General features: G+C 29.8%; 2 protein-coding genes across 2 annotated transcripts in view; one reads left to right on the plus strand and one right to left on the minus strand.

Annotated features, from left to right (window-relative positions):
• LOC118189253 (calcium and integrin-binding protein 1-like) overlaps window positions 1-5,397 on the plus strand; it is a 147,553-nt gene extending 142,156 nt beyond the window's left edge. The window contains exon 7 of the mRNA XM_085812877.1: window positions 5,079-5,397. Coding sequence (XP_085669003.1) covers window positions 5,079-5,127 — 49 coding nt within the window. The 3' untranslated portion in view covers window positions 5,128-5,397. The remainder of the gene's footprint in view (window positions 1-5,078) is intronic.
• The window catches only part of LOC118187348 (uncharacterized), a 78,229-nt gene that overhangs the window by 10,664 nt on the left and 48,890 nt on the right, over window positions 1-18,675 (minus strand). The window contains exons 12-13 of the mRNA XM_085812860.1: window positions 13,555-13,606; window positions 6,204-6,423 (exon numbers count right to left, since the gene is read on the minus strand). Of these exons, the coding sequence (XP_085668986.1) occupies window positions 6,204-6,423; window positions 13,555-13,606 (272 nt within the window). The remainder of the gene's footprint in view (window positions 1-6,203; window positions 6,424-13,554; window positions 13,607-18,675) is intronic.

An 18,675-nucleotide genomic window follows, 5' to 3' on the forward strand; every position in this document is an offset into this window, starting at 1 on the left:
ATCGGCGATAACTTTTCTTACTGATTCAACATAAAAGTGAAAAGAACACAGAATTGGCAATTAGGGTTAACATATTTAATTGCTTCATAATGAGAGCTTGTCTTCATTATAAACTTATTCTTGCTATATTTAGCATAATTCCATGAACATATTTAATGCTTATAAATGTGATATGTTGTTTTCAATCACATACTCATTTTAAATATCAAATTTGAGAAGATTTGGATTATCTTCTCATATATTTTTTTTACGAAAGTTTGATCAGAGCTTCAAGTAAAGTACAGAACAAAGTCTGAAATCTGGACGTCCATTATCCGGAATGATCTAAAATCCGGACCTCAAAACCACGAACAATGTTTTTTCTTGTAGGCTTTACGCATGCATATTTGATTCTCCCTCCATGCATAATAAAACATCTGGAGAGTCCTGATTATTAATTTCACTTCCACACTAAATAAAATACCTTATTATTGAAAAAAAGAGTCATTTTAGCATAAATTTGTATGATCAGCAAGTTGGCTCCGTTGCTGCACGTCTGCTTGACACATATCTCAAACCGAAACATTCCACATAGGTATATTGTTGATCTGACGCCAACCTGGCAAATCATTATTTATTATACTTTCCTTTCATCACTGCATGTTTATCAAAATATGACAACAAGTATTGATAACTCACTACAATCATCACTATCTAATGTATATCGATAACTATTATCGTTCAACTTTTTTTGTATTACAAATAATTGAATTTTGTGTTTTGTATTGAATTCAGTCATAAATTCTCTTTAAAATGATATATACAAGTTTGCATTTTGTGAAACATAACGTTTTCTATAAGCATACAAAGTTCAAAAACATAAAAATTTCCAAAAGTGTATCCAATTTTGGCCACCACTGTAGGTTGGTGGGAGGTAAAAATAATAAATATTTCTCCATTTTACTATCCCTGACATGATAGGATCAACTTTGCTTCTGGTAATAAATAGCATTATAATTCACCTTCTGCACAAGAAGTATATTCAATGTTTCAGTAGATAAATTAGGTTTATACTCTGCCTATTTCTTCCATACAATGCTTAAAATACATAATGCCAATGAATTGCTCTAAGGTATTAATAAAACAGCCTATATTATTTTGCTAAGCAAAACGTTTCTCACCTGCAAATTCAGTTTTTAATTGATCAACATCAACAGACAGATATTTTAAGAAGAATTTAAGAATTTTAAGATGATTTATTATGTATGGAATACAAAAAGAATTCACCTGCTTCAGAATTCACTTTTGATGGGCTTTTTGCTTGAAAACATCATGAAACCTGCTTTTTAAAACGCTCCTTTGCTGGAATGAAACTGACTTATCCGTGAAGCTTTAACTTTCACTACTTATATAACAGTGCTGCCCTCTTGGCACAATTTCCTGATTTTTTACAGAAGAAAAAGAAAGATGATATATGTTATCATTCAATTTGGTAAAAGTTACTTATTGGATTACAAGTTGCCAATTCTGGTGACGTAAAAAAAATCGATATTTATTTTAAGTCAGCAAATATTATCAACATACCAAAAGAAAACACATTTTGGCAATTCCAAATACAAATTTAAATTATTAAATATGGTTCTAAACTCTGCATTGCACACCTGTATGATCATTATCGAGCAAGAACAATTAAGTGTTAAAGTATATAAATAAATAAAAAAATTATTATGTACAAGGTTGCCAGAGTCTGGCATATTCTGAAATCTTGATGAACTTTCATTATGGCAGTTAGGCTAATAGAAATCTACAAAAAGGCTACAAAATGTAAACTCTAGTTTCAGAATCATCTGTCTGGTTTTTACTATTATGAAAGTCGACATTAAATTTTAATAATTTTAATAAATTAAAAAATTTGTAATAAATTTAATAACTGTATGTTTAACAAATTTTATTAGGGAAAGAAATGCACGTTACTAGAAACATAAAATAGAAGGGTACTAAAGAAAAGACAGCAAAGTTTACACACAGAATTTTCTATCTGTAACTTAATATTAATAAACCATAAATTGTAAAATCAGCATTTTCATCAGAAAAGAGATGCTCTATGGGTCCAATCCAGGGCTGATGCACCAAATGTGTTTTAAGGGCAGCAAAATATTTACAGTTTAAGGAAGATAACGGGCAACAGAAATTATAAAGGTGGTAAAATTTTTATAATTTAAGACTCGCAGAGATTGCACCATGTGGCAAAATGTTAACGATAAAAATTCGACAGAATTCTCTCTACTCCAAATTATTCATTTATCCTGTTAAGAACTCTCAAAGGGTTAACTAACAAGTGCTCAGATATTTTGAGCTTTCTGAAGGAAACAATAAAACTGCATCAAAAGCTGTTTAACATTTAAATCCATGAACTGACTTCAGACATCTTGAGCACCTAAGTTAAGAAAATGTCAAGGAAAACCTTGCAGAAGTAATGAAGGCTGAAGCTAATATAAAGAAAGCTATAACAACCACCATGGCTGTTTGTATTGTCACAAGTGAAGGAGACATCATTTTCTCAAAGCATATGTTGATGAGTAAAATCATTGCACAAGACACAGAAAACTCCTTCCACTGAATTATCAGTAGACTATAACAATAATGATCAATTTACCCTTGGCTATCTGTTATAGTTATGAAATGAAAATGGGGTACAACTTTTCTAAACTCATCCTGTATCAGCTAATAATACAAACAGTGCATTTTGTAAATCGTCACTATCACCTTCCATAACTGAAATATTACAATTGAACACAATATAACACATGATATGCTGATTTTTTTAAATTTTATTATTATTATTTTTTTAAAAATTTTTTGGGGGTAATTTTGGAGCAAGTAAAGTCGTTACACTTTCATTACAATTTTGTTTCTATTTTTGGAGAACTTTTTGCCTCTTTGAAAGTAACTTACTTCTTGGCAAATATACTTATTGCAATGGTTTTTGATAAAATTATACACAAGCTCCTATACAGATAATTATTCCTTCAGGTACCATATGAAACTTAACAAAGCTCACATAGTAGCATGCACGACATCAGCAAAACAATTTGAATCTATTTGACATATCAGATGTGATATTAACGCAACATTTAATTCAATATAATATATTGATTGTGACATCAGCACAGTTTATGAAGTTAAACTTTTTAACTTTTGCTCACTCACAATTCAAACTTGCCATTTTCAGCAGCTATTTTTGTCACAACCACAATTCTGTAACAGTTGGCACTACTTGTATATAAACCTATAAGTTTTTTCATTACTAATATGAGTGTTATATTAATCATTACTTTGTATTATATGTATTAAAAATTCAATCGGAAGCAGCATGTGGAGAGGGACTCCGAGTAAGTATATTTCTTAAATTTTAATAAAGTTTAATATTGTGTGCGATATCAATTTATATTTTAATATTTACCTTTTGATTACTTCGCAGGATGTCTAACGCTTGTTAAAATGTACTTTAATGCAATCAAAATCCCGAGAACAGCAGTTTTAAGAAAACGTAATCATCTAACATTCCATAGAGTTGCTGAAAATGAGAACCACTTCAGAAAGCAACTAAGAAGAAAACAAATAGCATTTTCGAGCAGTGCTGTAGTGAAATATTGCATATAATTAGGGACCAATAACTGTTCATTTTGGTAACTTTCAAAGAGTTGATTTAAAACAATAAGCCTCAAACAGTTACACAACTTACATTGAAAATAATCATGCAACTTAATTTCCTATTCAAAAATTCAATTCAAATGTTAAATTTCTCAATTATGATTTCTTATAGAGTAAACAAAGAAAAGAAAAAGATGTACCAAGATCTCTCATAGACAGATATTTTTTGTTATATTTTCAACCTTGTGTATCAATATTTGAGTCGGATATCTGATTTTATGTCGGCAGCCTAATTCAATAAATTTCATATTTAAAACAATATACAGACAGCTGAGAGGGATAAATAACTTAAAAAATTCTTACAAGGAACATTAATTTAAAACAATGTACAAACTGAACACATGAGGGGAAGACAACACATGATTAAACTTCAAACAAAATTTGATGGGCAGTAATTTGAGATTTTTATTTCAGCAGAGTCATAATATGGCCATATTTGCCTAATGACCTGATGGTCAATGGCCAGGCATTTGATATTGTGTATATATATACTATATTGATATTGTGTGATATATGGCCATATTCAAAAAGAATAGCTGAATTTGTCTAATCTTTAGCTAGTACTAAAGCTTTGATTGAAAGAGTGCTTTTATTAATGACTAAGAATTAGACAACAGAAAAACTTATTTTGAGTTGTAGCCCAGAAAAATATAACACAAACTTAATTTCATTTCAATTCTTTATGTGAAAACTTTAAAATAACTGAAGAAAATTTCTTTAAAAATACACACTTCTGAAATACAAGAAGATATCATGAGCTCAGTAACAATATTTTTCCTCAATACAAGTTTAAATAAAAATCTGTTAAAATCCCTGATACGCCGATGTACCCTATCACACTTATTAGTAATACAAAAAATGAAAACTAATGAATCTACATATGCCAACTAAAGGTACAAAACTATACAAATAAATAAAAATAAAAGAGCACAGATGCCAACAAAAGTTTAAAAGCACAAATAAATGTATCATATTTATAATGACAGAATTTATTTACTAGAATCCTAGTTCAATATAAAGCGAACAACATATTTACGAATTGGACAATTTGGCAAAGTACATTTTCTAAAGTTTTTACATTATTTTTTTTCCCTTAATAAACTTAATATGTTGAAATGTATGACAATAATGTTATGAATTTTGTATTTGGATAGATAATGTTAGTGGAATTAAAATTGTTTTATTCCCCTGTGCTATGTGACACGTGACATATTTTAAGAGAAATTTAGGAGCATGAGCATATGCCGGAAAAGTAAAAATTTAGGAGCATGTGCATTTTAACATTGAATAACAGTTTAGCTAGGTAATTTGTATTGAAATTGAAGAAATGTAATTGAATCAATTGTTAGCTGTAACCATAATCCTTTCCTCTTGTTGGTTTCCAGACATCTCGAGAAGCATAGAAATTACTACAAAGCTCTCACGACCGATTGAAAGCTACAAAAAGCCAGACAGAGAACATCTCAGCTCATTTGTTTAGTTAGCTGCTGCTGTTATTGTTGATCAGATTATCTTTCTAACTGCGCTGTGGATTACATTCTATTTAGCGTTTTAGTAGTTTGAACGATAAATACTGATTATTACTGTGTGATATTGCGAACACTTGTACGAATATATCTCAGGAAAATACCTCACGAAATGACGAAAATTCCAGTGTTCTGTTATACATTTTTCTTTATAAGAATAAATTTTATTAACCTTTTATTAGACTTGTGCATTCAATCTCTTATGAACCCGTACACACACAACAATACAAAGATGAAACTGTTATTGTTAAGTATGGTAAAGCAGGCAAAGGTTATTTGCTTAAAGGTAAGGATGCTATTACAATGAATGAAAAGTGCCTTGTAATCATGTTAATTATCCCGAAGAAAGTCATGAAAACATTCGTGTCATCTAGCCCATTCACTAGAATTTGAATCCAATTCGAGTTACAGTGAAACCTTAGGTCATGAAGGTATTTGTCATCTGAAATATTAGTAAACCGAAACTATTTTTTCATACAAATAAAATGGGTGAATCCATTCCTGGACTACAGACAATCACCTATTTAAATTAACAACAAAACTTTGTGCCCAAGTTTATAAAACAAAAACCAATGGAAAATAATTAAATTTAAGAGACAGAAAATGAAGAGCATAGGAAAGATCCTGGGTGTTAATTCGAAGTTATTCCAAAACACCTTTAAAAGTAATTTTTTTACAGCTTGGGTGCTCATAACTTGGGGCTTATTTCATCATCTGAAACATTTTTGGTTCAGATAATTTATTTATGGAACGAAACATGATCTAAATATTCCACTGTACCAGTATTTAGTAGCAACATCATGAAACATTTCAGAGAAAATCAAAAACTACAAATGGAAAGGCTCAAAATTTTACATTTAACAATGTTTAATTTTCAGCTACTTAATTTGAATTTTCACTCACAATCTCAGTTCTCAAATCCTTGAATTCAGAGGTATTTATCAAATACTAAAATATTGTTTAACCAATTAAAGATATACTTACATTTTACTCCTAACATTTCTTCTTGTATAGCGGATGCAATCAATTCATCATATTCCTTAAACTGATAGTTAACATTTCGTCTAGCTCGGACAGAACGTTTTCCATACAATTTCTTTTGTCTTTCATCATCAGATGAATCCTTTCTCCTATCCCGTTTAGTCTCGGTATATTTATCATCACCATCTTCTTTAGAGGATTCATCTGATTTTTCTTTCTTTTCCTACAAATACAGAGATTATTACAAATTATTAAGAAATTAAATTTTTAAATGAAAAAGTATGACAAAATAAAAATAAAAATTTTAACCCTGAATCCTTTTGATTCTCTCAGTTTATATTTGCTTCAGAATAACTTATAACCAATCAACTGTGTACAAGGCCTCCCAAAACTGTAATTTTAGCTAAAATTCACCATATAGACGTTTTTCCTTCAAAATAGGTGATAACACATAGAAATTAATCTTATTTCAAACATTTGTTGTTAAAAGTATGAGACATACTATCACTTAAACAATAACAAAAAATACTTTGGCTACATGTATAGTAAATGATCATAAAAGTGATTATGATTTACGGTGTAGCTGCCATGGTTTTACTGAATAAATGTTATATTATATTTGTATATGCCTTATATATAAATGTTATATAAGGGATATTTGTTCCAATAAAGCAGCATAAAATACTTGATATATGTTTTGATTTTAGAATAGAAAGCTAACTTTTTTTTAATAAAACCTGTTAATACATAAAAATATGTATTTCAATATCAATGAAAGATACATATAAAAATATATATCTTTCATTTATATTGAACTAATTTCAGAATGATTTAAAAAAGAGAATGTTTAAAAAAAATTGCTAAAACTATTAATTATAATAAAGTAGCGCAGAGTTACAATAAATGTTTCCTTCTTATAGAACTTGTAGGAAAAAATTCTTTATGATGCTGTTGGAACTGTAATCAAATCATGGAAATACATCCCACAGTTAATCAGAAACCAAATCAAAGTAAAGCATTATTACATGCCTTTAAAAAGGCTAGTTTTTACAATACATAAAGCTAACAAACACAAACCATAAATGAACCAAAAATAGAAATCATGATTCACCAATACATAAAAAAGTTGTAATTAATGAATGTACATTGCAGAAGATGTTTATAAGCAGACCAAAAAGCAAACTTAAATAAATGAAATGAAAAAACAGTGACATAAATTAAAGATTTGCAAAATAGTTAAATATGATTTTTTAGAAAACTGCTAATAATATTGGTTGTGCATGTCTGGGTTGTTTTTAATGAAATATATCGTGAGGGGGGGGGAATCATTATAAAATTTTGGAGTTTCTTATTACTATCATGGAAAATTTTATATTGGTAGGAGAAAAACACATTAATATGCAAAAAGTGGAACAGTCAGTTCATAAAAAAAGGGGAAATATTTCATCTACATTTAATTAATTCTTAGTTTTTCTTCAATTTTAAAATTTCTTCTGGCACATAGAAGCAGGGAAAATGTAGTGCATTAGATGTTTTGCAAAAAATAGGCAGCTGAAATTTGTAAGCTTTGTAACATTCTATCATGATTTATTGCAGTGATATCTAAACATACTATTAGAATACAACACTACTTAAAGAATTTCCTGTCTTTTTTCTTTTAAGTATTGTATATTCGGACATATAATGCACACTTTATTTTACAGGAAATTTACAGGTGCATGTTATATGCTGGATATAAAAATTATAAATTTAAAATTAGATTTCTACATGTACCTAAATGTTGTTTATTTTAAAAAAATGACATACCTTATCAACATAAAAATTTTCATTATCAGATAACATGAAAAGTTTGTCATATTTATCTTCTGTTATATCTTCAGGCATATTATCAAATTCTATATCATCTTCACCATCTCATATATATCATTCTATATCATCATCACCATCATGTTCTGATCCATAAATAAATGATTATCTTCTGTTCAATCTAGATTATTAGATATACTATATTTTTAAAAGGCTTTTGAATCTCATTCCATGCTTTTATTATCCACTCCCACACTATTTCTAGACTGACATGACAAATTTGGTGAAAAGATGCGCACTATACGGCAAATGTACTTAAAAATAAAAAAAAGTAGTTTGAAATTATAGGTGCCTGTTATAAACCAAAATATATCATATGTAAATGTCAAAAACATTTTCATATGAAAGAATAACATTTTTTTCATTATACTACTGTTTCAGTGTAACAAAGTGCAGGGAAGAGATCATAAATTTAAATCATTACTTAAGTGATCAGTGGCTACATCACACTGTATAGGCATTGTGGTCAATAATGTCTCAGGTTATAAATCTGAAACTGCTACCTTAAAAACCCCATATCATGTTTAAGCATTTCTTACAGTTTTCTTTAAACAGAACCCATAATTTCTACTATGTAAAATATCATACAGTCAACTTCAAAGGGTTAAAAAAATATTAATTTCACCTCTCATAACTAAATATATATTTATCATGTATTTAATAACATTGTATCCTGAAGTAACTTAGGTATACTCTACATAATTTAGACATAGTTAGCTTCAAAATAACCTCAAATATCATATCACTATTTTTGATAAATATTTTATAGCAAAATGGCAAGCAGAAGAAATATTGTTATAGAAGTAAAGTGTTTTATTATAAATTAATTACAAAGTTATTGTTCAAATTAATTACACAAATAGTATGACATTCAATATCTATCATGAAGTAAATCAATAGATGGGCATTCAGCATCTATCATGAATAAAAAGTTTTAGTAACTGTGAGTGAAAGTATTATTATCATGACCATCAATGGTGACCAAATGTAAGCTGAAATATAATTCAGAAAATTGATGATATTTTATTGACTACTCCAAAATAATTAAGAAAGTTTTACAGTGTGAATATATTTTTACTATTCTTATAGTTCACACTGTAAAAAGGAAATAGACTTCAGAAAATATTCCAGCATTGCTTCGAACAATGTACTAAAAATACCACCAATGGAATACCTAAGCTGATTTAAAAGGTGTGGCATTGCTGATAATATAGCAAAATAGGCTTTACCAAATATTTTTTAAATCTGTATAAAACATTCAAAAAAAAAAAAAAAAAAAAAAGCTTTTGCATTGCTAAAGCATTAAGAACTTTTATCTAACCACAGATTAAAAACCTTTCTGAAATATTCAGTTTAAATGATACAAAGAGCATATGATTCATTTCAAAACATTTGCAACTTTTTTCAGGAAATAACAAATCTTAAAATTACGAAGATCATGTGGAGGATGTACTTAAGTTGCAATATTTCACTGAAACTACATTTCTTTCACAAGTTTTTGGATTTTTACTAGAACATTTGGAAGATGTTTCACATAAGCATGAGGAAAATTTTGGTTAATCTTCAGATTGTGGTAACTTGGCGATTTTTTGGCAAAAATTTGGCGACCAACCCTGCTACAGCAACCTGCTAGTTTTGTTTTGGATGCCATTTTGTTTTCACGAAGTAAAGGCTTTTTTTTTTTTTTTTTTTTTTTAACTCAACTCCTTTCCAACAATCTGCTAGCCGAATTACGCTTATACTAGAACTTTAATGGAATAAAAATGCTTAATCATGACGAAGATTAAGTGCGAAATTGGGAAAAAGTGCAGAATCGCCCACTGCTTGCCGCGTTTTTAAGAACTGCACATACACGATATCATCTATGTACACGTCGACCAATTATCACTTAAAAAAACATCCCAGAATTGCACAAAAATGGCATTGCGCACACTCTTGACTTTATCCATGTACACTGCTAAATTCCTAGCTAGTAACCTTTATCGCCTTACCAAAATGTCGCCAAACTACCTGTTACCATTCCTGTTCCAAAGATTAGCCAAAATTTTCACCAACAAGCTACTTACATGGAAAAGAGGGGTGGTGGAAAATGAGACTTTTGATGGCTGACAATAATTGGATCAGAGACCAGAGTTGGTGCAATGAAATCTCTAAGGCCCATATCACACAGCGTTTGTTTCGCATGAACAACAGTTTTGGACAATTTTTCTGCCTGGTTTACTATTTAAAGAAAGACGTGCGACTTTTTCTCATTTCCAAAAAAATAGCAAGTTATTCATGTTCAACCAATCAGCTATCAGCTTGTTTGTAATGCGGAACCAGTTTCTCTTGTGTTAACCCCAAAGCGATCTATGGTGATTGGCTGTAGTGACAAAGCAGAAAAATTGTTCCAAACAGTTGTTCTTCCAAAACAAACTAAGGTGTGATAGCCTAAGGTAACCAACTGTCATTCTAGATCCCTTTAAATTTTTTAAAGTAGTCAACAACGAAAAATAATATTCAATACCAAATGAACCTGACTGAGCCTATTTCTTTATGTTCTCAGAAACAATGGTCATTTTCAGAGGTGATTCTGAGAGATTTCATTCTACTTACAAATGATAAAAGTCAATTAGAAAAGTGGTGCTTTTTATTTCATTTATGTAAAATGCAGATAAGTATATCTTGTTAAATTACTATATCTGAAGCATTTTTATGACAGAAAATGAAATATTATATTATTATTAGAAACATCTTATGAAATCTTATATTATTATTAGAAACATCTTTAGCACAGTTTATCTAAAATTTTTCAACCATCATATTACATTGCATTAACATGCATTTTTATTCATATCACTAAGCAAGGTGTTGCTTTTTATGCAAAATGTTATAGTCTTTAATATGTCTTCATGATAAAATAACCTCTCATGGAAAAATGGTTGACATTGCCTCAAGACATCTAAAGGGTGGAGCCGGTATTCACATCACTCTACCAAATAGAGCAACTACATTCCAAAGCTATGGAGCACACAACATTGCTTCCAACTTCACAAGTGAATTAACAGCAATCCAGGAGGCCCTGAGAATTTATATTGACTTAAATGATAATGATACAGTTAACGAACTTGTAATTTACCATGACTTTAAGGCTGCTCTAGAAGTAATATTGCAAGGACACTCAAGACTCACCCAGAATGTACACCAACACCTACAAACAATCACCCAGATGGAAAAGACATGCATTATGTAATGGATACCTGCACGTGTTGGAATCGATGGAAACGAGGCAGTTGATGAACTGGCTAAAAAGAGAAGAAATCTCAACAACTCAATCCCCGTTACTCTTGAAGATGCTAATGCTATTACCAGATATATAGAGTCAAAGAGAAATCTATTAAGAAAGACCATCAGATATGTGAGATTAATGCAAACAGAGAAGTCACAAAGACAATTACTACATTGAAAACCTGCCATTTTAGAGAAATGAAAATTAATGAAGCTGGTACCAGATCATATGGAACTTGTAGAAACTGCCCCAAAATGAAACTTTTTCCAGAACACATCTTCACCTGTCCGTCAATTCTTACAACTCTGCTAAGCTTGGGGGAATTTCCTTTCCAGAAAGAGCTGTACAGTGAAAAGACAATGGAACTGGTAGCGATTTCCACGCGTGGATCCGATTGACTTCTCAAACGACACAACATGAACCAACATGATAATATAGCCATTTTACAGAATATTACCATTCAACATGACAAAAGGTATTTAATTTATGTTTCAAGTTTTTATTGTATTAACAAACTGAGCAATTCACAAACACATTCACTCCTTAAAATACACTGCTCATAAAAGCTGAAAGATAATCTGAAAAATATGCTCACAGATTAAAGTTTTAATAATATATTTATTTTAACGTAACTGAAGTTTATTAATAGTTTAATAATATATTTATTTTAACGTAACTGAAAACTAAATTGAGTTTCTGCACTTAGTTTAAGGTATAAAATTTGCAAATTAAGTGGTCACAGACAACATATTGCACAATGGACAAATGTTGGGATTCGAGTGTGTAAAGATATTTAAAATTTAATGTGGTTTCTGAGAGTGATTTAGTATTCATTAGTTGTCTTAAAAGAATCTTCAAATGAATGGCAAAAGCTGTATCTAACTCGTAGATTCAAGGTCATCAAGGACCTGAATACCCCTCAAAAAGTCATATCAAGAACTTAAAGGAGTGAACCAGTTAGAAGACAGCCTGGTCATGAGTGATCAAGAGCAACAACTGCATCCGAAAACCCTTTTTTTTGGGGGGGGGAGTCAGTCATTGTCAGCTTAAAGGCATCATGAAACAATTACAAGAGAGTTCATTTTAGATCTTTATGCTGCAAACAAAAACTTCAATCAGTCATTCTATAGCCATATGAAGGCTCACAGTGTTGAACTTTCTGCAAGAAGACCAGTGGTTTAAGTCTTACTAAATTTATCTTTCAAAGGGCTTAAGGTGGTCACTGAATGAGATGAGACAGTATATTTTTTACTGAAAAGTGCAGATATAAACTTAGTATTATTCTACACTGCTTTCATCTGGCAAGAATAAATAACATACAACTTGCTTCTTCTTATTGATGAAAGTTGCTGCTCCCATGAAAACTATTTTTCCAAAACTAGTTTGAGGCAAGATAATCAAAAAGCAACCCATGGAACTGCAAGTCTTTGATGGAAGCTTTAAAATTAATTGCAGAATGGACGAGATCTTGGCACTTCATGTAAGATTGTTTAGGGATGCTGTTGGCCCAGATTTTTTTTAAACAGATAACAATACTCTTATACACTCAGCATCTCCAATGCCAAAATACTTAAAAACTATCACTCGAATAGACTGGACAGCTTACTCGTCAAATTTGAACTGACTGAACATGTGTAGGATGCCTATGCCATCAAACTGCAATAGTGCAAATGTCTTCCCTGATCCCCCCAAAATTTGAAAGATGCACTTTCAAGTTTTGGAATGGCAGTCCATAAGAATTAATTAACAGTCAGGTAAATTCTATGAAATTAACATGTGAAGTCTGTGTTTCCATCAGAGGTGAACATACACAATATTAAAGGAAGATCTGATGCAAAACATTGCACAGTCATTAGGTGTTTTTTTTTTTTTTTTTTTTAAGCAGGAGACGTAAAAAATGTGCAATGTCCTCATTAGGATTCGAAACCTAGATCTCTCAAATATGCTTTCAATTACACCACATATTTCGTACTATCTACCGTTTTACTAAACAAATTTTCATGGTTTGTCCACTTTATTTCACAAATTGAAATTGTTATCATGGCTTTCAATATGAATACAAAATGATAAACTTCTTTTGTGAATATCGTATGTTTTATTTCATGCTATAAATAAACATAAAAAACAATAAAAGTATGGCTCAAAAATTAAATAAGAAAATTTTCTCTTCACATAGATATATTTAAATAAGCAAAATAAAAAATTTAATGATATACTTACAGGTTTTAACACATTATCCAAGCTTATTCCAACATAAGCAAGCCTCTGTTTCCTAAGAAAATTTCAGAAATTATTTATGATTTTTAACACACATTTTTACTCATATACTATAATTATTAAAATACTTGCTGAAAAACATTAGCAGAAAACGAAAATTCCTTCATTCAATTTTAAATACTAAATAAATAATAAAAAATTTAGTGGGGAAAAAATACTGAACTGTGGATATAAAACACTTTGCCACCATGAAATGTTTCAAATAACACTTTTAAAAAATACTTCAAATTCAACCGAAATATTACAAGAAAAATTATGTTAACAGTTGTACCATTATTTACTTCAACAATTATTTCTGATAAAACATTTAACCACACAATCAAAGCATCTGCTGCAGCTTACTTATGACATAGACGAAAATGTTACGAACCTGATCCGATACCAACAGAATACTTTTTTTAGTTTAGTTTAGAGACTTAATTGTTTTCTTTGATCAAGTAAACATCTACTGTCATAGATTCCAATGCCGAACAAAGAATTGCAATAACGTTTTGTGGCAAAGTTGAGAAGACAGGAATGGAGACATTTGAAATATATCATAAGTACACAGAGAACAAATATTAACAGAAACAAACATTTTTTGCTCTGAAGATACTAATAATGAACCCAAGAGCTGTTGCCTTTCACAACACTGAGTAAATGAAAACACCGGAAAAGTCTGAAGACCCCTTAATGAAAATCATCACCTGTCTCTCCGAATGACAGCTGATGAGCTTAACACCAGTAATGACACTGGTAATGAAATAACTTAAAAAAAAAAAAAAAAAAGTTCCAGTTTTGTAGCTCACGTATTGACTGCAGAATAAAAAGATCGAACTTCTGATTCTCATGATTTAATCTGTATGGCTGACATTAGTCATGATTATTCTTAAATAAACTATGTGTAAATTTGGTAAGATAATGATATTCTTAATTAGTCCTGATATTCTTAAATAAACTGTGTGTAAATTTGGTACTTTGCTTACAAACTTAATAAAAAAAATGGCAGTCATCTGCTTGGGTTGAAGAAGGTTCCGTTGGGCCACAGAAACTTCAGTTTCAGAAATATTAAGTAGCTTTTTGGGGGGCTATAAAAAGATAATTCACAAGGAATTTGTTCCTTAGAAACAGATGGTGTCTTGCATATTATGTAAAAGTATAAAGGATAAACTTTTGAAAACAGAATAGCAAGTTAAATCTGGAAAAGTTCACTCAAATAATTGGCTTTTCTGCAACACTGTGCACTGTCACATAGTTCCATTAAGCAGAAAAAAAGTATCACAATTCTCAATCCTTTCTTTTGTTGACCAGTTTTAGCACCTGCAGATTATTTCCTCTTTCCTAGACTTTTTTCACAAATCACATCAAAGGTTAATTTAAGCAATGAAGACCTTAAAAAATATATATATAATGAAATATTTAAAGAATATTCTAAAAGATGGGTTTTGTGAAGGAACCAAGCAGTTCTAAGAATGTATCAAATGTTACATAAACTTTCAAGGATTTTACACTATCCATAAAAGTCTGTATCTGGCTTTTACTTTTGCAATCATTGGTCAATGAAATATATTTTCAGGTACAAAAATGTTTTAAATGACACAAATATTCATGTTTTGGCATTTTCAAATTTGGAAGAAAAAAATAAATAAAATAAAATATAGAATCTTAATTTTTTGGAGTGTTTTTTGGTATTTACATGTAGAAACATTTAAAACTCATTATAAAAAAATTAATTTTGACTCTCATATGACAAACACTGGCCTAGATATTTAATTTCAAAATTTTGCACACATTAGATGTTATTTTCAGCTTGCCTTGAGGGATCAGTTAATTAATAAATTTAATTAATGTGAGGTTTTTTGTTCCATGTAAATGCCATTTAATGATAAGTTTTTGTAATTTGTTAGTGTATAATGCTCTTCAATTCATAATTTTGTTATAATTCACATGCCATAAGAATATTCACATACATAATTTATAAGTTTTTAATGTTCCTATGAAGTTTTATTACTTTAAAATCATTACCTAATAATCATATAAGAATTAGAAATATTTAAATTTTTTAATTCTGCAAATAATGTTACGTGTTTGTTAAGTGCCAATACTGAAGCCTATGTTTTCTAGAATATGAATTCTATGAATAAGATCTCTCTTCTGAAAAAATTTATATTGATCAATACTTTTCACAATAATCTGTGTAGAAGTGCTCACAACTTAATATCTATTAACATCAGAAATTGTTTCCTAAAGTGATATTCTATTTTTAATTGCAAACAAATAAAAATAATTTGCACATGGCTCTTTAATATAATCTCCAATTCAAAATGAAATATTTCAGCCAATTTTGTCACATGGAAGCAAAACATTTTCTTTATTTTTTTGTAATGAGCATAAAATCTTCCTAAATATAAGTATAGGAATTGGGAGAACATATAAAGAGTTACATTTCCTAATTTTAACAAAACTGATTTCTGTCTTTAACTAAAAAATGCAAAAATATGAATATTTGGAACAATTTTGTAATTGGAAGTATATAATCATGAATAATGGCTGCGAAAATATAGGACAGGTAAGGACTTTTGCAAGCAAAGTATATATTAAACAATGGTGCTTTCTTTAGTTTCGTATAAACTTAGACTCATCACTGCATTTTCTGTTGTTAGATGCATGCTGCCTTATCATTTACCAACCATTTATATCACACACGTCCTATATACATTACTTTGAAGGCCTTTGCCAAAAAAGCTTGGGTACTTACATATTTACACAACCACCTAGTTGAAGTCGCTAAATTTTCAACATGTGCCAAACTCAGGCAACCATGCTCATAACAATCTTTCAGTTGAGCAACGTCCCCATTTTTGTATAAGTTCTTTTTTGTCGAATTGAAAGTTCTGAAGGTTTTTATAAATTAATCATGATATTTTTTGCCTTAAACTTGGTTTAAGAATATGTGACTTTGGAACTTGCCAGCAATGGAACAAGCTGTAGTAACAGAATTTTACTGAAAATTTTCTCAAGGAAACAATAAGGAAATGAATTTCCTTAATAGCCGCTGTTGCCAAGGGTTGTACGAAGCCGAGTCTCCATAAAATTCTCTGACTTTTTTTTTAAGAGAACACATATTGCTGTGTACTACAGGAGAAGAACAGTGCCAAAAAATTACAAAAAAATTTAAAGAAGAATATATGTGTTTTATTTTTTTAATGAATTGTATAATCTTTATTTAATAATTTTAATTTGTAAAAAGAATGAAAACTAATAACTTGCACCCAATAAATGACTTTTACCTTTAGATCTGTAAAAAATCGGCAAATTGTTCCACGGTGGTTGCATTAATAAGTAAGTACTCAAGCCTGGTCATTTAACCTTAATCTGATATATAATTTGAGGAAAATCACTTGTTGATGCTGACTCACAATACAAATATAAATTACTTTTTGAAACAACTGGTACCATTTCAAAAACAACACTTTCACTCTTCTTCATATGTATAGCATGCAACAAGAAATTTCAGTTGTATTTGGTCCTTCACTTCAAAGAAATCTAGAGAAACAAAGTGAATCTAACATTTGATGGCAGCACCGATTTCATGAGACATTATTACACATACACCAGTTGAACAGAATTGGACAAAATGAAGAACTGTTGCTAGGATACGGTAAAACATAGTATACATATAGATTTCAAACCATTTTTTACACAAACATAATTACTCTTTGGAACTTAATAAAAAATAATCCTTCTATATACAATAATCTCTTACTAACTTTGGGGGGGGGGTGTCATTAATGGCCAAGAAAAAGCTGAAATAAATATAAAAAATAATTTGTTTTGGAAGATAACTGGGCAGATAAAAAATTTTGCTTGTTTATAAATCAATGAACCTACAAGCTCTGAAAAGAAAAGATAAAAGTAACTTTAACATTCTCTCTCCCCCCCCAAAAAAAAGGCTTGGTCCACAGGTTAGATATTTATTGGCTAATAAAATAATTATTTTGTTACAAATGGCATAGCTTATCAAAGGTTGAGGGGGTTTAAAGTTTTTCTATTGACTGACAACATTGCAGCCCACATCCTAATCTTAATATCAAATCAACTGAATGCTGAAAACATATTTCTGGTGTTAAAATACTACTCCCACCTAGTAGATCTTAAATCTATGAATGACTGCAGGTTTTAAGACTTTCCTGCAGTCATCCATAACCTGCTTTACCTGCAGTCATTCATAGATCTTAAATCTATGAATGACAGTAAGTTATCATAACCTTTCCCAATGTTGATTAAAAAAATATCCAATCACAATTGACAGTGAGTTGGTCAATAGCAAGAAATCAATTATTAGATGCTGTTAAATTCTCTATGGCAAATACCTGTTGGCTTAAATTATAGCCAAAAATATTAAATATTAACCTACAACAGAACTTTCAATATCAGAACTGCAGAAGCTCAAATTGTAACTATTGCATAAAATACAGAATGTTTTAAGGCAGTAAATAAAAGACAATGGAAGAAATAATCTTCTGCTCTAATTGTCAGGAGTTAAACTGGAGTAATTTGCATTTCTGAATGAACAAATATCATCAGAGGACGAGTCAGAAGTGAAAAGTCTTATACAACATTTCCAATGAAAACATTAGCCTTACAAAGAATTATGCAGAAACTTTGGAAGAAAAAAATTTTAATTAAATTCTACAACACACTTTTATTGTAACATTGCTAATGATTTGTCATTTAACAGTTTCACTAAATTAATGCTAATTATTAAATTCACTTTATTCTTTAATGAAGCTCTTTTATATATCTATATTATAGTTATTTCAAAAAATTAAATCCTATATATAAATGGCTAATATTTGATAGTGAATCCAATATTTTACATAGCCTTACAGACTCAGTATCTGTGGTTTCCTATTTGCATAACACTGCAGGAATTTAAGCTTTGTAGATATAAGAAATTATTGTATTTTAATTCATTTTAAGAAATTAGCTTACACTATACTGCAAAAGGGGCCTTATATATTACAACATATAAGTAAAACTAAAAACATTTTACCACTGTAAAGTATTAATAAGTGTAAAAAA

The sequence above is a fragment of the Stegodyphus dumicola genome, chromosome 1 (assembly GCF_044657685.1).
Source record: "Stegodyphus dumicola isolate Sdum_Otavi_A_Nest chromosome 1, ASM4465768v1".
In the NCBI taxonomy this organism is placed as follows: Eukaryota; Metazoa; Arthropoda; class Arachnida; order Araneae; family Eresidae; genus Stegodyphus; species Stegodyphus dumicola.